The sequence below is a fragment of the Oryx dammah genome, unplaced genomic scaffold (genome assembly GCF_014754425.2).
Source record: "Oryx dammah isolate SB20612 unplaced genomic scaffold, SCBI_Odam_1.1 HiC_scaffold_25, whole genome shotgun sequence".
In the NCBI taxonomy this organism is placed as follows: Eukaryota; Metazoa; Chordata; class Mammalia; order Artiodactyla; family Bovidae; genus Oryx; species Oryx dammah.
The window spans coordinates 67473927-67501717 of NW_024070209.1; the positions used below are offsets into that span (position 1 = coordinate 67473927).

A 27791-nucleotide genomic window follows, 5' to 3' on the forward strand; every position below is an offset into this window, starting at 1 on the left:
GGCCGTAGTGCCTTCCCCCAATCGGACAGGTCCGGGGGCGGGGAATTCTTTGGGGCGCCCAATGAGGAACGCAGCCGAAGTGGGCCTGTCAAGAGAAAGGCCTGGGGGCGGGGGTCGGTGAGTCGGGGATAAACACTCCGCGGCGGTGGCGGCTGCTGCTCTTCTGTAGGTTCTGTCACGGTGTCGGTGGTGCCCAGCTCGCCGGTCCCCTCCCCCTTCCAGCGAGCGTGGTCGCCAGAGAGGCTCTCTCAGCCCTGCTCTGCGGGGTCCACAGCGGGGCGCGGGTGTCCGGCGGCGGCGGCGAGCCTGTGTCCAGTGGGGGTTGGTCCCGTGGCTCCGGCCCCCGGTGCAGAATGGCGGCGGCGGTTCGGATGAACATCCAGATGCTGCTGGAGGCGGCCGACTACCTGGAGCGACGGGAGAGAGGTGCACGGGGACGGGAGGGGGCTGCCCCGAGCTAGTGCCGGGAGCTCTGAAGGGCCTGGCAGTGGATCCGGGCGCCCAGCCTCTCCGGGGGTGGTTGGAGGAGCTGAGAGCGCGACCCGCGAGCGCTCCCAACCCCTCCAGCTATCCCCACGCGCGGTCCGAAGGGAGACCGTCGCTGCCCCCAAAGTCAATGAATGGGAGTGGAAAGGGACCACTGTTCCCGGGATCCTGAGTGCTTCCCCCTCCGCACCCCGTCGCGAATGGGGTGCCCGGGGCCCCCTCAGCCAAGAGCTTGGTTTACCTCACCCGGCTCTTCCCGGCCCGCCCCCAAGTGGGCCTGACGCCGGGTCTCCCAGTCGGCGGAGCAGCGCCTCCTTTGCCCCGCATCCTCCGACCTCGGCTCTGGCTCCCGGTGTCTGGCCCCGCACCTTCGTCTGAGGCCGGTCCCACTTAATATACACCAACCTGCTGGACGTTGCCAATGGGAAACCCAGGCTCCATGAGACTTGCTGTGTCTTTCTCAACAATGAGCAGCTGGAATGCTCTTTACACCTGCTCCGAACTGAGGGTATTCACTCAATTAAAAAAACAATCATTGTTCTAAGAATTCCACCTTGCTCCTTTTAATTATTTCCACAGTCTTCTTTTAATAAAAAAAAATCCATTTTTAAAAGGAAATATTGTGAAGGGGAGAGAGTGTTGACTGTTCTGTGTTCATTCATTAACTGGATCCTCCGGTTTTCTAGAAGCTGAACATGGTTATGCCTCCATGTTACCATACAATAACAAGGACAGAGATGCCTTAAAACGGAGGAGCAAATCCAAGAAGAATAACAGCAGTAGCAGGTAATTTGGTAAATATTTTCCTTTCTCTTTTAGGTTATGCCGCAGATGATACTGGGTTTTAACCCCGTAAATGAAGCGGCAATCCTGATTCAGTAATGTATACATAGTCCTAAGGCACTGGAAGAAACCCTTCTATTTGGGTTGAGGGGACTGAGAAGAGAAGAGAAATGGAAGTGTTTTCTATTTCTTTATGAACGTTTTTCCCCAGAACTTAATTTTGCTTTTCTTCCCTTTTGAAACAAAAAATCTGTGGAAACTTCAAGTGAGATTAGCAGCAGTGACAATATTTTGCCTTCAGAAGTTGCAGATTGAGGGCAAGTTTTCTATAGCTGAAAATACTGGACATTACCCACGTTTTACTTACCATAGTGAAGATTTTATAAATATGTTGAAGTCTTGATTTGGCATAGGTGGTAGAATTTCATATTTGACATGTAAAATACAGTGACATGTCTGATAATCTGTCACTCTATAATGGCAACGAGGAACGATTGAAGTTCAAACCTGCTTTTTGATGATGGAGGAATAGATTGATATTAAAATATTCACATGCCACAAGCTTTTTATGTTAATCTTGTAATTCTTGAAATTTTGTAAGTTTCACTGGAAAGTATTTGGTTAATGGTCAATGAAATCACATAATAAAACCCTGAATGTACTTCCTGGTATAAATGAGTACTCTATTAATGCTGTTGTACCCCCTGTTTCCCCTCTTTGCCCTTAATATATACATTAGCTAGGAAATCTGTTTTTATTAGACTCATTCAATTATACCTTTTATTCTAGTAATTGAAAATTATTGACATTTTCCTTACTGATTTAGAATCCTTGTCTATCTCCCATTCTCATGAATACTCTCTGCAAATAACTGTACTTGGTTAGTGTCTGTGACATTATACAGACTACTAAAAGCCAGAAGTTTCCCACTTAAACCTTTAACTCCCTTGTTCTTCCTTCCTCTTCTGTCCTTGGTTCACCCCATCGTCCTTAGCGTTGGAAGAACCACAGGATATGAGTGAGCAGCACATATGTGCCGAGCTCTTGAATAGGAAGGCACAGGAAGGATGAACCTGTTAATTAGTTACCTGTGGTTTTTCCTTTCCCTCCCACCTTTGGCATTATCTGAAGGTGGTATCAAGTAGATCTGTGCACGAGTACTGACGGCCTTTAAGAAGAAGGTTAATGCTGACTTGTAGTGTGCAGTGGTATAAAACAATATCTACGTTGCTTTTTGTTACAGTATTTTTTAAATAACTTTTTGAAAAGACATTGAAGCCTTTTGCTTTATTTTTATGGAAAAGTGTAGTTCATTTGTTACTTTTACTCTTGTCCACTCATGATTTGAGAGGAATTGTTCACATTAATAGTCAAGGCTTAATCCTTAGTACTTTGTTTTTTCCTAAGTTTCACAGAAAAGTTGTTGAGGGGATGTTCAGTGGTGAGAAGAAGAAGGGGATGTTGTCGAAGAGAAGTAGCTTGGCCCCAAAAGGTGATTGCCATGCTCTGCCATGCTAAGTCACTTCAGTCGTGTCTGACTCTATGCGACCCTATGGACTGTAGCCAGCCAGGCTCCTCAGTCCATGGGATTCTTCAGGCAAGAATACTGGAGTAGATTGCCATTCCCTTCTCCAAAAGGTGATTAGGAAAGAATGATAGTTGATAATTTCAATTCAAGAAATAGATTCTTTCTCTTTTCTTTAATATCCAGCTTTATTCCTGGGAAAATGACTGCAACTCTGGATTTGGGGGAAAGCTGTATTATTTCTGTAAATGGATTTGGTTTGCTTTCCATGGTTAGAAGCAGGAGGCTCTCACAGTTTTCCATATTCTTGACTAATGATGAATTCGTGCAGTAATTTAAGTGGTGCAGGGATCTCTGCGAGACCATGATTAAACCTGGAGATTGCACCAAGCAAAACAGATGAAGCAACACCAGGTTGTTTTCTTTAAATGTAATCACTTCCTTCATGACCTGTTTGGAATGACCCTTACCTGAGCAATGAGACATCTCCCCAGAGAATGCAGTTTGACCCCTTGATTTGAATCAGACTTATATCCAAGGCCATGTATGGTCAGAATTTTGAACTGATGTAAGAGCTATAGATTACTTCTGGTTTACATAACCATTGGTAACAGTGTATTCTTATTAATTCGGGTTGAAATGCTGAGCTCTTTGCTTGTAGCGTCTGGGGGTTACTCTTCCTTGGACAACAATTAAAAAAATAAGATTTAGCTGCATAACAAACTTCTTTGAAACTGAAAATGCAGATCTTAAGTTTCTCTAATTGCTTGTTAAAAAACAAAAGCAAGTGAAATTGTGAATATTGATTGTTCTGGAATCATCTGGAGAACTACAGGAAGATGGAATCTTTTTTTTCTTTCCCACTGATTTTTTAAATCAGTTACTTAAATAATTAGACTTGAAATCCAGAGTTTTTAAAAGTGTGTTTTGTTACATTGGTGAAGCAGGCATTGGCATTCATGTGAAAGAGGAAGTTCAGCCCTTGTCACCCAGTTCTTTTATGAGACAGTGGTCATATAGCTGACTTGACAGGGTGAGTCTTTTTTAACCCAGGGACTGGTTTGGCTTAGTTATATTTTTGTTAAAATATATTTTTAAGTGATAACATTTGACCTTTATCAATGAGTCCAGAGTTATCCAATCTTTTCCGTAATCACATGGAAAATGATTTTGATACAAGGTGTCTATATATTCTTATGATGCTTTAATTAAAAATATAAATGTTTTCCCATCAACAGAGTTGGCAGGGGGTCTCTGGAAGGCCTTTTTTGAATGGCCTCCCTTTTATTAAAGACAAATTTAGTTTCACTAAACCAAAAGTACTTCAGTAATGCCCTGGCTGTTAGGCATAAGTCCTCTTGTAAAAATCACCATGTATTCAACACTCTTAAGTAATCAAATAGGATCCATAGTTTCCAAAACTCTGTTCAAGGTTTGGAAAGAGTTGTGCTGCTTATGGAATTTGTAAAAAAGATTATCTTGGGAATTCTGAATTTTTTTATTTGTATCTTCAAAGAATCCAGATGGGATAAGGGTGACTTGTGGTGTTCTGATTTTTCTGTAATCGGACACCATGTTCATTTCAAATATCCACCCTTCTCTCCTCCACCTCCTCAGAATGGTCCTTGTCTACAGTTAAACAGGGAAATTTTGACCACCTGTCATATATTTTCATCCATCTAAAAAATGTGTCAGACTTTGAACTTGTTATTCTCTGTTAAAACCAGAATGCCACGTGTTATCAAGCCAAAGGTTTGCAGTTGCAGGCCAGATTCTTGTTACCTGTGATATTCTGCTGGCCATTGCAGGAAGTGAAGTATACATCAGAAAAACAGGACTGAAAAACACTGAAGGGTAACCAAGTGAATCAATTTAAAGCTTTTAAGTTAACCAGTTTTAAGGTTCCTATATCCCTTATCTAGAAAACAAATATTCTAAAGTTTAAAATACTGTCATTATTATTTGTTTTTCCTTGTGAATGAAAATTGTATCCCAGAAGCCTTGTGGAAAAGAAGTTTAGTGCTGGATTAGAAATTTCCCATTTCAAGAATTCCCCAAATCCCACAACTAGTCTCTGGTGTGAATGGACGTGATGGTGGTGCCCTTGCTGTGAATGAGTGGTTGAGCATTCATGGAAGTAGGGTTTCTCCATGATTTACTGTGAGAATTTATTTCCAAGACCCAGTAAAGTTCCAGTTAAATTGCCCCACAGAATTCTTGACCTGATCCAGGGTGTCATCTCTCCTGAACTGATTAGATTCTAGAGAATTTCCAAAAGTGAGGTCAAGATTCAGTTCATTTATAATGCTGGCAGTTTCCTCAAGTTTATTTTTAACTAGTTGGGATGAGTTATATGATATGGACACTGAGATAGCCACACTGACTGACTGCTTGTGACATCTGTGAAAACCTGTCCATAAATTCATAGGCCAGACCTTATATTCAAGGTCAGCTGTAAACATACTAATAATCTGATTTCACACACACCTGTGCTTTCATCAAGCCTCTCTCATCACTTTTACAGTTGCTACCTCATTGACCCACATGTGTTCTGTAGATAATTGGCAGTCATTTTTATTTCCATTTTACAAAAGAGTTAACCAAGGACAGGATGGTAAGCGTTTTTATTTCTTCCACAGTATCAGTCAGTGGCAAAGCTGGACCTCAGATTCCACCCAAAGGGCTGCCTTAACCAGCCTGTCATCTTTACATTGAACTTAGTTTAGGAAGCCCCTTCCTAAAAGCATTTGGTAGCTCTTCAACAGTAGCATCTTTTGGGAGGTTGCATGCAATAAAATAACTTCAAGGAGTAGAAAAATTGAGGGAAGAAGGGTTATATTTATCCTTTTAAAACTGTATCCTATAGTCAGACAACTTAGCGTACAATTTTGGTATATAGTACACCTAGAGAACTGCAGAGCTGGGTGGGGATGCCAAATTTCTGGTGTTCCACGCTCAGCCTAAAGAAAGCCTTGTGGTATTATAGAACCCAAATTCGCCTCACATTGTGCAGCTGTTTTCCCTTTGTATAAATAGAACCCTTTTATTTCCTTTCTTAAAATGGATTACTTTTCCACTAGGGAATGCATGCCTCTCAGTTTGTCACTTCTCCTTGAATGCTGTTTGAGATACTTACATTTATCTATTTCCCCAGAGGGACTAATTTCTTTAGTAGAGCCCTTCCTCTGCCTTCTCTCCCTCCAGCTTGAGAGAGAAAGAAGTTAAAATAATTGTGTTGGCATTGGAGCAGTCCTTTAAAACAAGAATAATGTTTCTCTTATTGTTCCCTCTTTCAGATCGACTCACAATGAAATGGAGAAGAATAGGTGAGTTGGGGGTTCCGGGTGTGGGAAAGGGGGAGCTTTGATGTATTTTTTTCATTGCCACTTGGTTGTTGCTCTTGACTTCTCACAATGAGCCCCTGATATTAGAGTTCACTCAGGACCCTCTAATCAGCACTGCCTGTAAAGCCCTTAGATAAGACGGGCTCCCCTGCTCCCAAGATGACACCCCCAACCCTCACCCCTGCAACCTGCTGTTGCCCAGCAGTGCTTTCCGTGTGACTATTCTAAGGCCAAAGCGTTTTAACTCAGAGGTAATGTTCCCTCAAATAGTGTTTTTCAAAAATTACATGCTACTGAATATAATTGGTAGTGCTGTCTTAAATCATGTACACACACAGACATATATACATACACATACAGAAGTTCACTTGTGAATAAAGATGCTCAAAATTTAGGTAAATATATGCAAAGCAGAAATTGGAGATGGTGAGGCACTCAGATGAGGCAGGCCACCCTCCCTGGGCTCCATGTTACCACATCTCACCTGACTTCCCTTCTGCTGCTGATTTGACTCCTTATTTTTCAAATGATGTGGCCTAGTCACTCTCAACTCTGGTTGCACATTAGAATCACTTGCAAAGCTTTTAATGTTTTTTCAAAAATTTTTTTCCATTACATATAGTATACACATACACTCATATGAATTGGGAAGGCATGGCTCCCCACTCCAGTATTCTTGCCTGGAGAATCCCATGGACAGAGGAGCCTGGCAGGCTACAGTCCATAGTGTCAAAAAGAGTCAGGCACAACTGAAGCAACTTAGCATGCACACACAGTCATGTACTCTCTGGGGTAAGAGAACACATTTTTATTTCTGCTCATTTTATAGAGTAACTTTTTATTATAAAAAATTTTCAAATATACAAAAGTTGAGTGAATAATGTAATCAACTTCTATGTATCCATCACCCAGCTTCCACAATTATCAGTATTTTACCAATCTTGTATAATAAACTCTCTATGGAGTGTTTTTAAAAGCACATTTTCTTCTACCTCTGGTAATGCAAGACATAACCACTTGCTTTTATCATGCTGAAAAAAATTAATAATTCTTTGTGGAACTTTAGGGGGGGAATAACACACACACACACCAACGCTCAGACCTCACCCCTAGCAATTCTGATTTAATTGGTTTGGGTTGAGATCCTGCACTAGTATTTTTTTAAAAGCACCCCAGGTGATTCTCATGTTCAGCCAAGGCTTCAGATCACTGAACAAGCTTCATTCTGGTCTCTGAACTCCCATCAGTTTGAAGTACAGGCTGCCCATCCAGATTGAGGGCTTTCTTGGTGCTCTGTATGAACAGGATGATGTGTGATGATGGTTCTCTAAACACATGTGGTTATTTCATGCAAACCCTCTTTGAAAAGAGTCTGACTCTGATAGTCAGAATCTGAATGGCCTGTTTCATCAGTGAAAGGGAAGACCAGACCTGACAAGGGAGGAGAATCTTGGAACAGGCCAAACATTTAGCACTACTCCATGGTGTGTGTGTGTGCTGGAGATGGATGGTGAGTGTGCCTCGCACATATGCTTCTCTCCATCCTTCTCCTCCCCTTTCAATTTCTCTATGATTGTCACTGACCATGTTTGAAATCAGACCGTCTTTATGCATTAGGGATTTACATATCATGAACTGGAAACTCCAGAGTATCTCTTCTGAAGACAGAAAGGTAGTCTGATGTGGCTTCTCTTTCTCATCTTTAGATTCTCTTACATCTCCATGGTTTTTAGGGGAACTGGTTAACTGGGACTGTTTCTGCTGAAAAGCCTCCTAGTTCTCCTCCTCCTCATAGGTATTTATTTGTATTATTAAAATGTCATCCCTTCAGGTAAGGGCTCTTAGGTGTACCCAGCTTTGTGCTTCACCTATGCAGGAATACCACAGGATGTCAATTTTATCATTTATTTTAGCAGTTCAAGAATGTTTATTTTCTGCCTACCATGTCTTAAGAGCTTGTGCTCAGTACTGGGGTATTAAGTAAGTTTATACTGGGGTATGAAATCAGCATGGTCTCCATCCTAGAGAAATGTAGTTTGTCTAATAAGAAAGATGCAGAGACAGTCTGCACAGAAAGCGATGGAGGTAAAGGTTCTAGAAAACTGGATTTGAAGTCATCACTGGGCCAGTTGCTTATAATTCAGATTGTGACCAGTCAACATTTGCTTATTGAAGGGCTAGTAATCTAGTTCTCTTATTGTCCTTCCTTTTTTGGAATTTGGTCTTCTACGGTCTTGATCATTTATCCTCTAGTCTAAAGCATGTGAGCAGAAGAGAGGGAAGTAAGAACTCACATTTAGTTAATTTAACCAAGCGCTGGTTGCTGCAATTGGTGGTCGGGGGTGGTGGGAGGGAGTTAAAGTTGTCGGGTTCTTCTCTTGTAAAGAGTAGATGCTTATGATTTTAGGGTTTGATGGTTAATTGAACAGCTGCAGTCTCCTTGGTTTTTGTAGCTGAATCCTACAAAAGAAGACCACTTTGCAAAATGCTAATACACTTAGGCCATTTTTTCCTTAACATCACATTAAAAAAAAAGATTGCCATGGCTCTCAAAAAAAAAAAAAAAAAAAAAAGCAATTGAGGAAAAAAATTCTAATAATTGGTTTTTTTTTTTCCTCTTTAACATTGCAGAGTTAATTAGATTTGTATTAAGTTTTTTTCACACCAAAACCTTTTCTGTGGCTCTTTAGAGATTCTGAATAGTTGGTGTGCATCAGGACTCCACTCTGAGGATCTTATATTCAAACTGCCCATTTAATAATCTTGGCAGTGGTGGGACAATTAAAAGATTTGTAGAATGGTGGAGATGGAGGTGGTAGTGGCAGAGGCGGCAGCAGTAATTTTCATCCAATAGACTAGGCATTCGTGGAGCACCATAGATGCTGGGTACTAGGTGCTTGGATCCAGAGCCCAACAGAACCCAAGCCCCCAGGCCAAAGGGCTCAGTTTGGTGTCACTGTAGATACATCTGTCACTTGGTATGTGCTTCTCTGCATTTTAACTAATTCTATGGGTCTAGCCTCCTAAGGAAACACCTATGGTGACTGTGTGGTCTTTCTTTCACTTTTAAAACTGACCTCATAGAAAATTCTGAGAAATACAGTGGATTGTGTGCTCAGTCGCTTCAGTCCCATCCTACTCTTTGCAGCCCATGGACTGTAGCCCGCCAGGCTCCTCTGTCCACGAGATTTTCCTGGCAAGAATACTAGACCACATTGCCATGCCCTCCTCCAGGGGATCTTCCCCACCCAGGGATCAAACATGCATCTCCTGCGTCCCCTGCATTGCAGGCAGATTCTTTACTACTGAACCACAGGGAAAGCCTTGAGAAATATAGAAAATCATATACTAAAAATTAAATCATCCATAATTCTAGCAGCCCAAGGAGATCAGTGAAACTTTGAAATGTATCTTTCAATGGTTTTTTGGAAAGAAACTTTTAAAATAGTTTAGTAAGTTGGAAAGTTCAGAAAAGCACAAAGAAAATAAAAATCACTGGTAACAGACTTTGCAGCAGTAACAACTGTCAACATTCCTGCTAAGTTTTGTATCCACTAGACTTTTGTGCATACTTTTTAAAAATCAGTATTACATCATATGGTGTGCCATAACTCATATAACCAGTCTCCTATTTTAGGTTCTTCCCAGTATTTTGCTAATATAATTGATGCTTCCTTAAACTATCTTATTGATAAATCTCTATCCAACATCACAATTATTTCCTTAGGGTAAGTTCATGGTTATGAAATGACTGGTATCCAAATGGCTGTGGTTTTTGATGTTGACTGCTGGATTGCCCACCAGGCAGATTATTTTCTTTCATATTTTCCTTCACCTTCACAAGTTTATATCTTAGCTTAGACTTTTATAAATTTGATGGATAAAAAGCAAACACACAGCTTGTTTTCACTTGCATTCTTATATTACTAAGACAGTTTAACAATTTTCATTATCTTTGACAGTTTGTGTCTGTGTATGTGAATTGCCTGTTAAATAAGTGTTAGTTACTCAGTTGTGTCCAACTTTTTGCAACAGCCTGGTCTATAGCCCTCCAGGTTCCTCTGTCCATGGGATTCTCCAGGCAAGAATATTGGAGTGGGTTGTCATTCCCTTCTCCAGGGGATCTTCCCAACCCAGGTCTCCTTGCATGGTAGGCAGATTCTTTACTGTCTGAGCTTCCAGGGAAGCCTGTTAAATAACCTTTGCCCAATTCTCTACTGAGGCATTTATCTTTTTCTTTATTTTGAAAAGATTCTAAAATATGAAGGGTGTGTATGAGAGAAATTGCCCCTTGGTGGACTTTCCTGGCAGTCCAGCGGTTAAGACTCCGTGTTCCCATTGCAGGGGTGTGGGTTCAATCCCTGGTTGGGAAAGTAAGATCCACAAGCCATGTGGCCAAAAAAAAGGTGGTGTCCCTTCAGATGTCATACAGTCTCCCTGTTTGTCATTTACCTTTACAGAATCGGTGTTCTCACACTATTTTAAGTTGCTGCTTCTGTGTGTACTAAATTCTGGTTTATGGCTAAGTCTGATTCTAGACTTGTTCTTCTGTTCCACTGATCTGTCTGCTCTTTCTGCACTAGTGTACAATTTTAATCATTGTGGTTTCATGCACTTCAGGATCTGGTGAAGCAAATCCCTATTCTTCCCTCCTCCTTTTTTTTATTTTACCAGTTTATTTTTCTTGATGAATTTTATAGTTAGTCTTTCAATTTTCCATACCCCAAATTCTTTGGGGATTTTCAAAATTCAAACTAAATAATTTCAGTATAAATTAACCTTTAAAAGTACATGTTTACATATTAGAGTTTTTCATCCAGGATTTGATGTGTGTGTGCATTTACTCAGATCTCTCTTATTGTCTCTAAGCCAAGTTTTGTTGTGTTTCCATGTAGATCTTACACTTGCCTTGTAAAAGGTATTCCTGGATTTATGTGTATATATTTTAAAATTGCTACTGGTTTCCCACTGTTACTGCTACTAATTAATTATTGTTGGGATGTGGGAAACCTTTTAGTCTTTGGTTGCTGTGATATGCCCTTTATTGATGATAATTGTGCTGTCTCTTTTCCTTAGCTGGTAATTCCTCTGGTTTGAATGCCCTTCAATACGCTGCTCAGCAAAATGGAGGCTGAGTGAATGCAAATACGCTGCAGCCGGTGGGTCAGGAGTCCGGTGCTTGAATGGGCTCCTTTTCAAAAGAAGGCTCTAGCATCTCCTTTAATTGTAGACACCCATTTTTTCTGGAATGGTACACACATGCAGGCCTTTCTGGAATTAAGCAGCTGGTCTAGAGAGATTACCTCTGCCAGAGTCTTCTGACCCCATGACAAAAGATTTCTGTGTGTGCTCTGTGAGGAGGACTCGGCAGCCTGACCTAAGCTGTTGTTTTTATCTGATCAAACAGTATTTCATGGCATCTGGTCTGACTTGAGAAGCCATTCCAGTCAGGTCTCTCTTGGCAAGGTATGCTAATAGACTGCAGTTCCCTAGAGTTGTTTCTTCTGGAGTCTTGCTTTTCAAATGGCCAGACTCCCACGGAAGGGCTAGGGGCCTGAGTTGTGGTGTGCATTGCACCACTCTTCCGCTTTTGAACACCCTTGACCACATTCACATTTCACTCTAGAATGTTGTAACAAATCCACATTGTTTTGTTGCCACAGGGGCCTGAGGACACAGCCTGGTCATTACAAAGGAAGGGTATAGGTATTAGTGTACAGATCTCTCTGGTGATGGTGCACCCTGATTTGTGCTACTAGAATCCATTTTCCTGGACTGTACCTCTTGGAAGAACTTGTAGAAGAGACATGCTAGTTATTCAGCCAATTTCCAATTCTCTACCAGAACACTGGAGGCACTCCTTGACTTTTTGTCCTAGACATTAATAGTTGAAGGGTGAGATAGAGCTAGCAGGTACTAACTAGAATCTATATTTTGTGTTTTTTTTTTTAAATTGGGCTCTATAAAGGAAATATTAAATAGATGATTGTGTATTTAATACTTTAATATAGAACTGACTTTATTAAAATGTAGTCAGCATGAATGACTGTTTACGCATTGCTCACTTAGTGTCATGTTCCCATGCGGTGAGGATGTATGGCTATCTTTGTATATTTTACAAAGGTTACCATCACAGTTATGAAAGATCTTCAAAACCTTCCAAGATTCCACTTAAGTCAGTAATAAGGATGCATTTGGCGATATTTATAAAGGGACCATTTTAGAAAAAGAAGGAGAGTACTTTTTTCCCTCAAAGAGTGACTTGTGTTCTTCCCCTGGATTTTTTTGTAATCCAGTAAAGCTTTGGTCTCAACCCAAAATCTGGAGAAGGTTATGATCTCCATGACCTGTAGTCACTTTTAGGGGAGTAATTTTTGACACCGTAAGATTTATTTCTTCTTAGTCTATACTAAATATTCTTTCTTAAAATCACAATGCAGCTCATACATACCCATATTATATACCCATATTGGAAATTATCTTTATTCATCCACCAGTTATTCAACCTTCCCTGGCTCGGGAAGATCCCCTGGAGAAGGAAATGGCAACTCACTCCAGTACTCTTGCCTGGAAAATTCCATGGACAGAGGAGCCTTGTAGGCTACAGTCCATGGGGTCACAAAGAGTCGGACACGACTGAGCAACTTCACTTCACTTCACTTCACCCTCCAGTTATTCTATAGGATTTACTATTTAATTGGCTAAATCTCTGTCCACACAAAAGTAGGAGAGGAAATAGGTATGGTTTATGTAACTTATTTTCTCCCTTGGTAATAGTCTTAGGCCCAGTTTTAATGAAGACTAGTACTCGGTGAGGTCCAGTGGATCATGTTCATTAAGCATGGCTTTCCTCAAAGAGGAGGCAGGTGAATTATCAAAGAGATCAGATTCTACTTTTAGGACAGCATCTGCAGGTGCTTTATTTTTTGTAGGCTCGAGTGGATTAAGACGAAATGGAAGACGGTCACTTCTGTTAGTTGGTAATGGAAGAAACAGAACAAATAGATACATAGGAGGTCTGCAGCATGCAAGTGAAAGAATAAATGGATTTTATCTATTTGGGAAGGGAAACAAGCTTCTAATAAGCTGTGAAAGCTTGAAAACCCTTATGGAGAAGTTAAGTCAAATAAGATGTGGATAAGGGAAAAGAAAAAAATAATGTTTGGTAGAGGGCAAAGGAGGGTCCATTCTAGAACTTTCAGTGAGATCTGTTATTTGTCACAGCCTGAAGGTAGCTGAGATAAGTGATTCTTCAATAATTTGTTTATATGTTTGAAGTAAACTTAAACTTTTAGTACCTCGAAGGCAGTGACTTTGTCTCAGCATCCTATCACCAGCACCTAGGAAGGTAGCAGTGCATAGTAATCCTTTGAGAGATGCTGGAGGTTAATAAGTGAATGAAGCAACCAAGTGTATATTTCAGGATTTCCATCTATGAACCTAATTACTTACCTATCCTCTTCACTGGCTACCGTCCTGTTCGCTCTGCCCCAGCCTGGTACGTTTTTGTGTCATACATTTCACTGTGAAAATCTGGCAGAGAGAGTTCAGTTACATCCTGCATAAAGAAGAGTAATGTCTAATATCAGTGCCTCTCTCTCAGTACACTCACACACACAGCTGCACACCTGCTTTCATACCGTTCCTCCTGGTCTTGGCTACATACAAGTCAGGAAGAACTTTAGGGATAACAGAGTAAATTCAGGAGCACTGTCTGCAAATAGCATCATCTCTACCTGGAGACTTACTTTTTTGTTGTTGCATCTTTCCATCAATTTACAAATCTGCTCACCTGAGCAAGAGAGGTGTGGATAGAATCAAAGTAGCTTGAGTCTGGAAGCAGAAATAAAAAGAGCAGCATTCAGAATTGTCTGAGAGCACACTGGTGAACCCAGGTGCCTTCTGTCAGTGCCAAGCTTGAGTGGCAGGAAGTGCCCCCAAAAGGCCAAAGCCCACTTCACTGATGACCTCATTCACTTGCAGGTTTAATTTTCCATAATTCATGGCTGCCATGAGTTAAGGAAAACTAACAACAGAACTAAGTCATATCCAAATATACTTTATATTTAAATGTTTAATATATTTAGAATGTCTTTGGATATTTATTCCCCACTCCCCTACTATTTTCTGAGTAATCTGTTCTTTTCCAAGGATTTGCAGTGTTAGCTCCATTATATGCTCAATTCACATCTATTCCTAAGTCTGTTTCTGGGAATTTTTTCTTCTCTTCCTTTGATTTGTCCACCTTTTCCTATATTAGTATATTCTGTTTTTAATTATTGATACTTTGTAATACAACTTAATGATTAGTATAGCACAGTCCTCTTCATTCTTCTTTTCCAAGAATTTTGGCAGTCTCTTTATTCTTCTAGGTTAAGTTTAATTTCCCAGCATTAAAAAGAATGCTGTGGGGATTTTTTTTCTCCTGGAATTATGTTAAATTTGTAGAAAAAGTTGGATAACATTGATATTTTTACCTTGAGGGTTCATATCTAGGGATGTGCTATTTTTTTCCATTTATTCAAATTTTCTTATGTCTCTCAGCAAAGTTTTATAGTTTTCTTCCCAGAGAGCCTTCCCAGACTATTTTAAGTCTGTACTTAGACATGCTTTCCTTTCTTCTTGCTATCGTACATGAAATATTTTAGGTTTTCTGGGTATGGATAACACATTTGGAAATGTGCTTGAATTTCCAAGGTCAGTACATATCTGCCCCAATTTTTACTTGTCTTTGGCCTTTGAACTAGAGATGTAGGCAGGAGTCTTCATGTGATTTAGGTGGTTCCCTCCATACTACTGAGTCCCTTCCAGTCCTGCCTCCGCATGATGGGGGTGGCCCCAAGCGAGTCTTTCCGTTGGAATGGGTTAGCTTTGTAAAGTCCCTGCTAATTTTTTAAATGTTAAAAAAAAAAAAATAGTACCTTTGGCATAAGCAAGATCTGTATCTCCATAGAAAATGGATTAGATTTCCCACTAAATCTGTTAATGATAAAAGATGTCCGTTTTCCTTAAGGAAGAGGTAAGTGAACTGGATTTTGACCAGACAGCCTCTGTTTACCCAGTGAGACACTCTGACTTCCCTGTTGACTTTGAAAGGAATATGATAGGGTTATAATTATCTGTGTTTGCTCCCAGCAATTATCCTTCCTCAAAGGAAGCTAGGATTGAAAGAATAACTGCTACTATATACAGAGCACTTCCCGTCAGACCCTGGTCTGGGCTTCCATACCCCATCTCAGGTAATACTTATGACAGGCCTCGCAGGGAGGCATTGTCATCCTCCTCTACTGCCAAGGAAACGGATGCTGCATGGAGTTAAGTAATCTGCTCAAGGTCGCACAGGAAATAAGTGGCAAGGCCAGAGTCCCAAACCTTTACCCTTAATCACTACGCTAATATTTGGTTGTATAGTGACTGACACATTCAGAATATAAAAATAATTAAAAACAAAAATAAAATTTGAGATATTAAAAAAAAGCATGCCAAAGAGAAGCTGTAGTTTGCATCTAGTTTAATTATCACTAGTTATAGGCCACACTTGACTCTGAGCATCCAAAGATTGGTTTCTCTGTACTACTGTAGACCAAAGGTGTATCAACCTATTCACAATAATGAGAGCAATATTTCTGAAGAGTCAGCAGATGAGGTTTGTCAAAGTCCATCACTTACAAAGCAGTTGGATCAGTGCAAAAAGAGGAGGCAGTTGGGGCAGGAAGGGGGGCAGGATTTGACCACCCTTTTCTGCTGGTGGCAGGGTGGGGGTGGGGAGCTGCGAGGCAGGTCCTGACAACAGGAAGGGGTCTGTCTGAATATTTGATGAGAGGGGATCCAAGTAAGGATCAGATAGAAGTGTCGAGTGGCTTCCTGTTGAGGAGATGTAGCCAAACCTGCTAATTCCTGGAAGAGGGGGTTAGGCCAGGTTCACGGTGGGACAGTAGGCTCCTTCTAGAAGGCCAGAGCCCTGGGCAGGGGAGGGGTCAGGACTGAGGACAGAGAGCTGAGACAGGAGCTTGTTCTACTTGTTTTAGATCTAGGAGCTCCATGGGTGCTCACGGCTGGCTGAAGGATTCTGGGTCCCAGCTTGGGGGTAGGGGTGTGTCTTGGAGTTGAGAACCCTCAGTGGAAGCTGCTACAGAGGGGTCTGTTTGCTTTTCTGTGTCTGGCTCAAGAATTGAATTTCACTGCTCTATGATAGAACTGAAGCTTCCTCACATACCTCATCCCTCCCCTGAGGTTGGTCCAGGCACCAGCCTGCAGATGTGTGTGCGGCATGGTGGGCAGGGCAGCCATGGGGCTGGAGCAGTGAGGCGCTGTAGCAGGCCGAGGCAGGCACTCCAAAGACACCAGCTGGCTTTGGATGTCTACAAAAATCCAGCAGCACTGCGGTCCTATTTTCATAAAACTAGGTCAGCAAATACTGAACGAACATGTATTACTCTGAGCTTGAATCAGTCAAATGGCTGATTTCAAGTTTCACAACTGGGATTGTTCTTTGGCCACCCACATTTGGGGAGTGAAATGGTCTTTTCTGGGCCCGACTCCCTGAATAACTAGAAATGACACTGCATGGAAAGATGACTTTTATTATTTTTATCAGAAAACAAACTTCCTTAAAAATTCACATACTCATATCTGTAGATAAACCCACATCATAGAAGGACTACTATGACACTGTTCTGAATCATGCAGTGTTTGCAGTGAGCAGGCTGAAAAAAAGGTCTAATTTTAATTTTTGAACTTTTAAAAATATTTGTAAACTTTGTAGTGGGAATAAGTTAGATAACTATATATGACTAATCGTAGTTTTTCATAGTGTTTCTAATAGTAGGATCTGTTTTCATGACTCTTTTATGAAGAGGTGAACAAGTACATTTTATACACAGGTCCTGTGTGTTTCTCCTCGTGTAATAGTTGAAGGAGCAGACTTCTAATGTGACTCTTTGTTTGCGGCCATTCCACGCGGGCAGGTTTCCAGAGCAAGCAGAAGTCTTATAAAATAGTACAGAATTTGTACCACTACATCTTCCTAGCTCAGGAATGAATGCTGGACTCCTCGAGCTCCTAACCCCTGGACATCAGGGCATAGGGGGCCTTGGAGAGCTCAGGGTAACCTCGAGAGCTAGATGAGGAAGGAGGCTCAGAAGCAGATGAGGTGGGGGCTCAGAACCACTCAAGCCCCGAGAAACTTGGTCCAGTGGAATAGAAGACACCATCTATGCAACAGACATGTATTAAGCATATATATGAGAGGCGAAGGCATCAAGGCAACCCAACAATAGTTAAGTTGTAATCCCAACTTTCTAAGGAGTTAGCAATGAATAGTTAAGTCACAAATGCCAAGAAATTCAGGCAGAACAGTGAATTTGCCAGTGAATAGTATAAAAAGAACTCAGGAAAAGGAAGAAGCCCTGTGGATTAGAATGGCCTGCTAAGGCTTGAGGAAGTGGAGGTTCACTGAAGCAAGAACTCTGAAGCTCGGCTGTTTCTTACATTCACAGAATCTGCTAGGTTCCAGGGTTTCAGTGAAGTATTCATTTCCAAAATTGCAGAGACTCTTGTGCTTCTGGTCTGTGGTAAATGCTGTCTCTTCAGTGAGTGTCTGCAGCTTCTGCCTCAGGCGGCCTTCCTCCCGTTCTGTCCCGCTCCAAGACATACAGGTGGTCCTTGCCAGCTCTCAGCATGCTTGTTGGTATAGCAATACCACTGATGGCCTTTTTCCTTATTTTTGAGAAAATGCGTTTAACTTTTTGAATGGCTGAAAAACCAAAACCTGTAACAAATTATTCAGTAAAAATTCCCTCTCTTTCTTTATCTCTGTCCGACTAGCCCTGATGCCTCTCTGTCCAGTTGCTGTTACTAGTTTCTTATGTATCATTTCAGACTTTCTCTATGTCACACAAGAAAACATGAATATAGAAATTATTTTTCTTCCATTTTTACTCAAAGATAGCATGTTATAGGCATAGTTTGGTATCTTGCTTTCCTTTTCTTAACAGCATATCTGAGCGCTCTTTCCTCATAATGCATAGAGCATATTTTCATTGTCTTTCATAGCTGCATAGCACTCTACTGTGTGGGTGCACCATAATTCACTTGACCAGTCCCTATTGATGATGGGTTGGGTTGTTTCAATCTTTGCTATTATTAATAAAATTGTAACAAATAACCATACACATTTGTCATTCACATGGATAAATATTATATACAGCAAGATATAGTTGTCATTATTTAGTGATCCTGAAAGGGGAAAGAGAGGTATGGGTTCAAAGGATTCTCTCACTGGCATGTATAGTGTATAGATATCAGTGTTTACCCTTGATGTGTGTTATAGACTTAACTTTAGAAAACCATGGATTTTGCGTTTCCTTGGTTTTTATCAGAGTTGACTAATTTCAAAAGATGTTCACTTGGCCAGAAGTCCTTGGTGGCATTTGCCATCAGTGGGCCTGGGCAACTTCATACTCTGTTAGAGCTTGTTCTCCCGGGCGCCTTCTGGCCAGCTATGAAAGTCTCGAGTGCTTCTTTGATCTTGTTTTTGTAGACGGGCCCACCTTCGCTTGTGCCTGGAAAAGTTGAAGGGGCTGGTGCCACTTGGTCCAGAATCAAATCGACACACTACGTTGAGTTTGTTAACAAAAGCCAAATTGCACATAAAGGTAAGTGCATCCTGAGGAGCCTTTTTGTCTTGACCTGCCCACTGAGGGTTTGTTTGTTGTTATGAGAGACTATCTCCAGGACAGTTCTCTCCTCTGAACTCTTCCAACCTGCCTCTTGGATGAATCACAGACTCAACCTGTCCAGCACCCAACCGAGTAATTCTCACCCCCGAGAACCAGAAGTTAAATTGTCCATCCAGCTGTCCGTGTGATGTACGAGCCAGAAACTCAGGGTCACCCTCGATCCTGATATCATCTTGCTCCTTAACATGCCTTCAAGACTTACATAGGCCACAGCCTGCTCTGTTTCCATAAACACTATCATGTACTGCAGCAGACTCCTCAGAGGGCTCCTGCAAGCTAATCTCCTGCTTCCCAAGGTCAGTCCTGCCAAAGTTCAAATCAACATGTCACCACATGGAAAAGTGTTCCGTGGCTGCTCAGGACATACTGTGTTCCCAGGCCTGCCTTACCTGCCCCCTTCCCACCCTCTTGCCTGTGCAGCAGCAGCTCATGCCAGACACTCTCCTCTCCCCACCCAGCCCTGCTCTCAGTCCCTTGCCCTTGTCAGGCTGTCTCACAACAGGGCCTTTGCACATGCTGTTCCCTCTGCATGGTGCACTCTTCCCTCCCTTCTTCACCTAGTTGACTTCTTGTCATCCTTCAGACCTCAGCACAGGTATCACGGTGCAGGGACGCCTTCCATGACTGAGTTGCCTTCTTCCTGTTACGAGATGGTCCTTACTGCTGGATCTCTCTCTTTAGGACTTGTCACAGTTGACATCTGACCATGGTTTGTGTGACTGTTCACTTGTCTCAGTCCACTATGTTAGAGTACAGACAAGGATAGGACCAGATCTTTGTGTTCACCTTGTATCCCCAGCACCTCCCAGAGGGTCTGAAACAAAGTCAGCACACAGTATGTGTCTTGAAAAACAAAGGGTAACTCCTGAGCCAAAATCACTGTTTAGTGTGTTTTTATAGTCATAGTCACAAGCAGACACATGTCACTTGAATTCTAGTTAGTAGCCTGCGTACACGGCAGTTCTGCGGCAGGGGGGCAAGAACCTCTGTTTAGAGCAAAACAACCACAATTACACAATCTTCATAATTATCTGAAGAATTATCTGAGACACTGGAGAACAGATTTGTGAAAACAAAGTGATCTATGAAAATGTGTTTTCTAAGCTCTTATTTGGACAGTTCAGAATGAGAACTTCGAAAGGGAATGTCATTCCTGCCAACAGACAGAAGTTAATTAGACTTGGCATGACACAAAAAGTCACCAGTGTAATTGGGATACGTACTTGAATAAACATACCTTTAAAGGAAAAGGTATGTTTCTTAAGCTTCTGTCACACACAGTTGCTCAGAGAGTAGGTGCTGGGGGAGGCGTCACCACAGACAAGGGAGACCAGGTTGGGGGTTCCCGCCACAGTCTTTTCACTGTTGCAGTTGAGGGGGCCGGATGCCAGTGTGTCAGCTCACCCCGGAATCCACACAACAGTGCAGGTTCCGCAGTGCTGCTGATGGTGATAAAATTAGATGAAGACAGGGGGTCACCAAGCCAGTCAGCTTCCTGTCCCTGCGAGAAGCTCAACAAAGGACACGGCAGACGGCTTCTGTGGGAAACTGGCATATTTCACCTCTAGGCAGGGAGGTGCGGGGCCATCACTGATTGTGAAATCTGCCCACGCCCTTCAACAACTGCCCCTTCGACCCGCAGAAACTTGAAGACTGTGACAGAAAAGCCATTCACCAAATCGACCAGCTGCAGAGAGAGCAGCGGCACCTGAAGAGGCAGCTGGAGAAGCTGGGCATCGAGAGGATACGGACGGACAGCACTGGCTCCACTGTCTCCTCGGAGCGCTCGGACTCCGACAGGGGTGAGCCGCCCCCGCCCCCTTCCACCTGGGCAGAGGGGGATACCAAGAAGCCCCCTGACTTGGAGAAGTCAAGGGGTGTGGCCTGCAGGAGCCAGCCTCCTGGCCCCTCAGCGGTTAGGGCCCACAGCCGAGCTTGTCTTCCCCAAAGCGGGCCCTCACCGCGATCTGTCTCGTCCCCACAGAAGAGATCGACGTGGACGTCGAGAGCACAGACTATCTCACGGGCGACCTGGACTGGAGCTGCAGCAGCGTGAGCGACTCAGACGAGCGGGGAAGCATGCAAAGCCTGGGCAGTGACGAGGGCTACTCCAGCTCCAGCGTCAAGAGAATAAAGCTCCAGGACAGTCACAAGACGACGTGTCTTGGTCTCTAGGAGAGCGTGGTCACTTCGGCTGCCGCCCGGATGGTCCTCCCTGTCGGCTCCGACTTAGGTAGCGTATGGGACCTGCCCACAATCCCCTCGCACGTCGGCTTCCGTGTACCACGTCACCAAGAGCAGCTGCGTTTAAAGTTGTCAAGGAAGTGCTTAGGATTGTGGGTTTCTGTTTTTTTCTTTTTCCTTTTTTTTTTTTTCTTTTCTTTTTTTTTTTTTTAATTCCCGAGTCCCATCTCAAAAAGGGTTCAGCAGCCCGCACCCGCCCAGTGTCGGGCAGGCCGGTCCCGCTGAGGCAGTCAGTGCAGCCAGGACGCCCAGGGGCATCTCGACTCCGTGTTGCTCAGTCTGGGGTGGCTGAACGCTGCTCAGCCCCGCCCGAAGCTGGGGGACGCCGACCAGAATCGCGGATTTCTCATGGCATCCTCTAGCTTCTCTCTCTCTCTCTCCACAAGTCTCTCTCAGAGACCGTACATTCCTATCAGTTTGAAGCATCCAAGAACTCAGAGGCCGAATAAGCCCCTCTCACATCTCGGCAGTTTCCCCCTCTTACTTACTGTCCCGTGTGGTCTTCTAGACCTTCCTTAACGTTTTCTGGCTTCCTGTGTGACACGCCTAGCAGAAATGTCCAAATGTGGCTTGTGCTTAGGAAACTGAAGGAAACAAACTTTTCAAGCTGAGATCCTGATCTCAGAGCTCCAAAGTAAGCTTTGAAAGTGGCATTTAAGAGTACTTAGCCCTGGCCCTCACCACCCGTGACAAGTCAGGAATACCTCCAGAAAACAGGCGCTTCTCACATACACACACAGACACACACACATGTACACACACCCCCCCCGAGTGAACGCCCCAACCCACGTGCAGACAGGAGCAGTATTTCTCACCGTCAGATGGACACCTTGCTTATAGAAGTTCCAGCATCATTTGTCCTCACGAACACAATGGTACAAATCTGTTTTTGTGCGCTGTCCCTGGGTCCATGTTATGCCTGCTCTCTGAAGGCACGTTTCCCCTCCAAGCTGGTTTTGCTACTTGTCTCTGGAACATTTTTTTTTCCTACCTCAGAGATAAATGAGATCTCCATTTCCCACTTAACACAAACTGATTATGCCTCTTTTTTTTTTTTTTCCCCCAGAATAAGTGACATTTGGTCCAATCCTAATCTATTTTCCTATGTAACTTTCAGCAATAACTGAGCTTTGGCACTGGCTGAGCCAGTGTCCATCATCAGTGAAAGGGGAAAAGTCCACATTTCTACTCTCTGTTGCAGGTGAACAGGAGGGATGGTACAGTTACTAGAATCCCTCTCCTCACTGATTGTTTTTGGATGCACCCGGAAACTTCTTTATGGAGGCTTTTGGGTGATAGTTTAAAAGGCTGATTTTTCTTTCTGGTTATGATTTCTCCCTTAAGTGGTCTCCCACTTTGTAGCATTTTTATTTAAGCTAAAACAGAGCACATGTATATGTACATAAGACACATTAAATCTATAAATACTATTTATTCATTTTATATAAACTAATGTAATGGAAAATAAATTCTTATGACTTTGTGCTTTTATAGATGTTCTAGAAACTTTGTATGTAAGTATCTACAAAATTGGTTCATTTCCCCTTAATATTTTTGCATTCATATTTTTGAGGTCTCGATGTTTTCAACCTCTGGCGAAACTTTTTCATTGAATTTGAACCATTTGTAATAACTGTGACGCTAAAACAGAGCGTGTGTCACAAAGTGATGAGAACATTCCTAAAATCTACAGCCGCACTGCAACCTAAGGGCTCACTGGCTGAAGCGGTAGTGGTGGCCGCCTGTGCCCCCAGCGGCCTGCGGTCTCCCCCACCACAGCCTCGCACCTCCTCAGCGACCCCTCCTTGCCCACAACTAAAAGTTCAAACGCACTCCACACGGAAGCTCATTCTAGACATGAAGAGCAGTCTGAAACATTACCTTTGTGTTTATTTTTGCTTTTTAAATGATTTCTTAATGTATTCAAAGAATTTTAATTGGACGTAGTGGATTCCTAAATGATTCCAAAGTCATCTGTAATTCTTCTATTTTTGTTTTGTTCTGTTTTTCTCTTCATTTCAGCTTTGGGTGGGGGGAGGGGCAGGTGATACAAAAGATTTTTCTTTCTTTTTTCTGTTTTTTAATTGTTGGAATCTTTTCCAATTACCAGCTGAAGATTTGCACTGAAATACAACTTGTATGCCTTTTGCATTTTTAAAGCCTGCTTCCTGAATTTAAGCAGAGTGATAGTGTTCAAAGAGCCAGCTCAGCCTGTAACATGTTTGAAAAAAGATATAACTGCACTTTGAGGTCCCTTTTGAATGCCATTCACTAGACCTCGCAAGCATTTTAATTGCTACCTTCAAGCGCCTCACAAGTCCTTGATGCTGGATGCTGGATGGCATCGAAAACTCAAGACTTTGGGAAAAGCTTGTGGGCTTGCGTTGAGGGAGGGAAGGGAACAAAACTCATGTATTTTGTTTGTTTAATTTAGAAATAAGGCATCTGAGAGATGCCGTTATTTTTTGTGTTTTAATTGTTGTGCCTTTTGAGTTAAACTGCATTTTTGTCTTTCGGTTGAAATATGAAATGTACTGTCCCGATATAAAATAGTGATTATTTGACCTTTGCACTGTTTGTCTGGTCCTTTTCCATTTGATGGCATATAAATGTGGAACTTGATAGATCTCTATATTTTTTATGCACTTGTGATAAACTGACACCAGGGTTAGACACAACTTTCAAAGCTCGAGGTAGACCAAATCGGCGTGCCAGACAAGCCTCTCTCTAACCAAAACTGTAAGCTTCAGGACCAGCAAACTCAGCCCAAGGCAGCTAATCCTCTTCCCCACGTGGCTAATCAGCCGCCCTGATTCGCCAATCTGCCCTGCCATTCACTTATCCACCAGCATGACTGTTAAGAGCTAGACAGTCTTTTTGGTTCTGGTTTTTCTTTTCTTTTCTTTTCTTTTTTAAGCAAAATGAAAAACCTTTCTATTAGGGTTGTTGGGGGGAGGGGATGGGCAAAGATATAAACCCCAGCCTTTAAGACTTTGACTGTTGTACGTAAATAATAGATGTGTGTAAATATAGGCACATGCGTATTTTTATGTGAAAACTGGTTTTAAGAAACTAAGAAGAAATCTACACTCTTATTGATAACCATTGCAATGCAAGTGGGAAAATAAAGAGTATGTAGTGCAGTTTAATTTCATGCAGTGAGAAAACCTCTATGTGTGCTTCTGCTAACACCCAGAAGACCTAACTTTCCCTGCCTGTTGGCTTAGAATGGCGGGCACACACCCAGGGTGTTTTTGGTTTCTTTTGCTAAGCAGAGATCTGGAATTCAAGGTGCTGATAGTGACCGCGGCTCCTTTCTCTAGTCACATATCTTATGCTAGTGATTCAAAGAGCATCACCTTTTTGAGCAGGACCTAGATTTTTCTTCCTGTCAACCCAAAGCTAAAATAATTTCAGTGTTGATTCAGAATTGAGCTCTAAGAAGGCCCTGACCCTACACTTGGCCGCTTAAGTGGCTTGAGGAACTTTTTTTTTTTTTAAGATGGGCATTCTCCTTTAACCTCTACTTTTTTCCAAAAGAAACAAAGCGTCCTTCCCTGGGTTTCCTACGGGTCTCTTCTCTGTCCCTGAAGTGGCCAAAAGCAAATCTTGGGGTGTGGGGGAAAAAAGTATAAACTGGGTAGGATTGTAATGTTCAGAATAACTGCCTAGCAATATCTTGGGGCTTAGTAATGCATTTTTGTGGACTTCCTTCTTCCTCTCCCCCATCCTTTAAAGAGAAGAAAACTTACTTTTGAAAAATATATACAGACACATAACTTATGTTTTTATATTATACTGAATTGGCAAGGATACCACTTTCATTGTGCTTTATAATCCATTTAGTCCCCCAAATCTCACTCCTTTCTTTCTTCTTTGTTTCCCCAAGTGTCTTTGTCTTCCCCTTTTACCTGCCCTGTGTGTTGAACACCAGAAAGTCAAAGGCTGCAAAGCAGTTTCCTGCATGTCAGTCTCTTATTTTTGTATGTCTGACTCTTGGATGCAGTAGGTTTCAGTAGCTGGCTACTCCTGATTTTAAAAATCCTTCCTGGGAGAAGATGACCCAAAGACCCTTTTAGATGAGGTGTTTTTTCTCATTCTACATGATCAGATCTCTCTGTAGACTGTAGGATGTTTTGTTTTTGGAAATAGTTGGGGATGGGGGCAGGGGGGTATGATGTGATTTATCATGATTTTTTCATTAATTTATTACATGGATGATTTTCTTACCCTGTCTTCTGAAAGAAGAAATAATTGCCTGGCACTGTTATCATCAGCTATTGAATGGCTGAAGAAATTGAGTATCTTTGTCTTCTCTCAAAATCATAAAATAATAATTAGTAAAGCACTTGTTTCTAAGATTTACCCAGATTTTAAATTTTGATTTCTTATTCTGTCTGGAGGGTGTGGAGGATTGAGAGGGCTTTCTTCATTTTAGCTTTCACCAGAGAACCAAGCTTGCCTTGACCCCTGTCCTTAGCATTGGTGCTCTAGGAATGTTGCTGTCAACCATCAACGTTGGGGGCCATCACCCTAACAGTGAACACAGCCTAAACAGGGAGCAGCAGACAAGAGTGTGAATTTCTGTTTCCAGATGTTTATTTCTTGATGTAAATATGATGCCAATGTAAATCCTGTGTCAAGACATAGAGAATGGTGCTTTTTACTACAGTTAGTACATGCATTTTGAGAACTACTCCATGTTTTAGAGAATCTTTGCTGTGTATATGTAAACTTCTGTATTGTTCAACTGTTAACAAATAATAAATTATTTCATTATTAAAGAAATTTTCGTCTTCCTGATGTTTTGTACCCAGTTTAACCTTTCGTGGTTTTTTACTTAGAGAACTGAGTTCATCAGGTTTCTCTTTCCTTTTGATAATCATGGAAAATTTGCTGGCCAAAAGTTCTCCGGACTTGGATTCTGTAATGGGAGCTTTGATCGTGTGGCTCCGATTGAGGCCCTTCCCCACTGCTTTCCTCCTGTTCTGCTCAGGCACTTGCTCTTGGCTCTGCTCCACTGCGAAACATCTGATCATGCAGACTGCATGCAGGACCACACAGCAAACCAGACTACCCTGTCTTTCTGGCAGCCCATGGTCTGGTGGGGAAGAGGGCAATGTACTCACCATTCAATGCAATACAGTTGTTGGTGGAATAAAGTCATACAGGGACAGGCTATGAGAAATCATAGAGATGGTGACATTCAGGTTGGGCCCTAGAGAAAGAGTTTTTCCTTGCAGGCAAAGAGAAGAGTCAGTACAACCAGACAGGTGATGGAGAAGGGAGAGCTCCTGGGGCTGGGGTGTGGCTGGGAGCCCGTGGTGAGTGATGGGGTGCAAGGGGGACACCGCAACAGGAAAGACAAGTCACTGAGAGGAGAAAGCGGACCCAGTTTAGGAAATTTGTTTTTTCACATATTAAACCCTTTGATTAATTCACATTTATTCATTCATTTTTTTTAAGTTTACTTGGACTTCATTTGTTTTTCTTGATCCACGATCCTACCAAAGGCACATGTTAAATCCCAACCATCTCTCCTTCAGACTCCTCTGGCTCTAACAGTCACTCAGTCTTGCCTTGTTTTTGCTGTTCTGAAATATTTATTATTTTTTATTCATTTATTTGGCTTTGCCAGGTCTTAGTTATGGCACTTGGGTCTTCAGTTTTCATTATGGCATGCGGGATCTAGTTCCCCAACCAGAAATTGAACTGCCCCCTGCACTGAGAGCGCAGACTCTTGGCCCCTGGACCACCAGGGAAGTCCCTTTCTATTCATTCATTTGACAAACAGGGATTGAGTGCCTGGGCAGGGCCAGGCTCTATCTTAGAGCTGAAGACATAGCAATGAACGAAACACACAAAACCCTGCCCTCTCGGAGTTCCTTTCTAGAGCAGCAGGCTTAGTGTTCAAGTCCTTGGCCAGGCAAGTTTGCTGAGCTGAGTGCACTGTCCTGACCTGACGTTGTTCCTCAGCAGAGCATTTGTTCAGAGTTAAGGAAAAAGTTTCTTCTTCTTGGCCAGTGGCTTCTTATTCTAAAACCACCTAAAATTTTTGAAAGATTTTTATGGTGTCCCAAAAGTGAACTATGATGACTTGGGGGTGTTATGAAAAAGGCTCCTTCTGGTATTTCTGCTTGGGAAAAGCTAAGGCCTACCTCTTCTGTTTTCTCCCCAAAAAGCAGGGCTATATGGTAGGCCCTCCTAGGACATGTGAGTCTGAGACCCATCTCTGTGGATTCCAAACTGAATCCACCAAAACTAACTTGCCAGCAACATGGAAGAAAGCTACATTCTGCCTCGCATCAGGACCCCTGTTTACTGTGGCCAAGAGAGGAAGTTTTAAACCACAGATAACCAAGACAGCTCTCATATAAAGAGAACCTCTCCCACAAGATGACAAATCTTATTTTCAAGGTTTCCTGACTTTGTTTGTTCACAGTAGCCTGATGAAAAGAGTCTTCTTCTCTTCTGCTATTTGGGCCCAGGGCCAGCTCACACATGCTGAGCGCTTATTGAGCACTGAGTGCTCTGCCCTGTGTCCCCCGACCCCAGCCAGGAACTCTCACAGCCCTGGGGATGTCCCATCATTATGCCCATTTCACAGGTGAGGACGCAGAGAGAAGGCTGAGGCATCTTGCCTTGAGTCCGTGGAGCTGGAGACCTCTG

The 27791-nt window shown here is 42.5% G+C and overlaps 1 protein-coding gene across 2 annotated transcripts; it reads left to right on the plus strand.

Moving 5' to 3' along the window:
- Positions 1 to 90: 90 nt before the first annotated feature.
- MXD1 (MAX dimerization protein 1) lies at positions 91 to 25910 on the plus strand. Of its 2 annotated transcripts, none has more exons than XM_040224117.1 (6): positions 91 to 426; positions 1173 to 1272; positions 6091 to 6120; positions 18680 to 18794; positions 20521 to 20680; positions 20863 to 25910. In XM_040224117.1, the coding sequence occupies exons 1-6, from the start codon at positions 354 to 356 to the stop codon at positions 21051 to 21053; spliced, it is 669 nt and encodes a 222-aa protein (XP_040080051.1). In that variant the 5' UTR covers positions 91 to 353; the 3' UTR covers positions 21054 to 25910. The 2 variants fall into 2 exon arrangements, with proteins under 2 accessions (XP_040080051.1, XP_040080052.1); XM_040224118.1 differs by having other exon boundaries at positions 99 to 994.
- The last annotated feature ends 1881 nt before the right edge of the window (positions 25911 to 27791 follow it).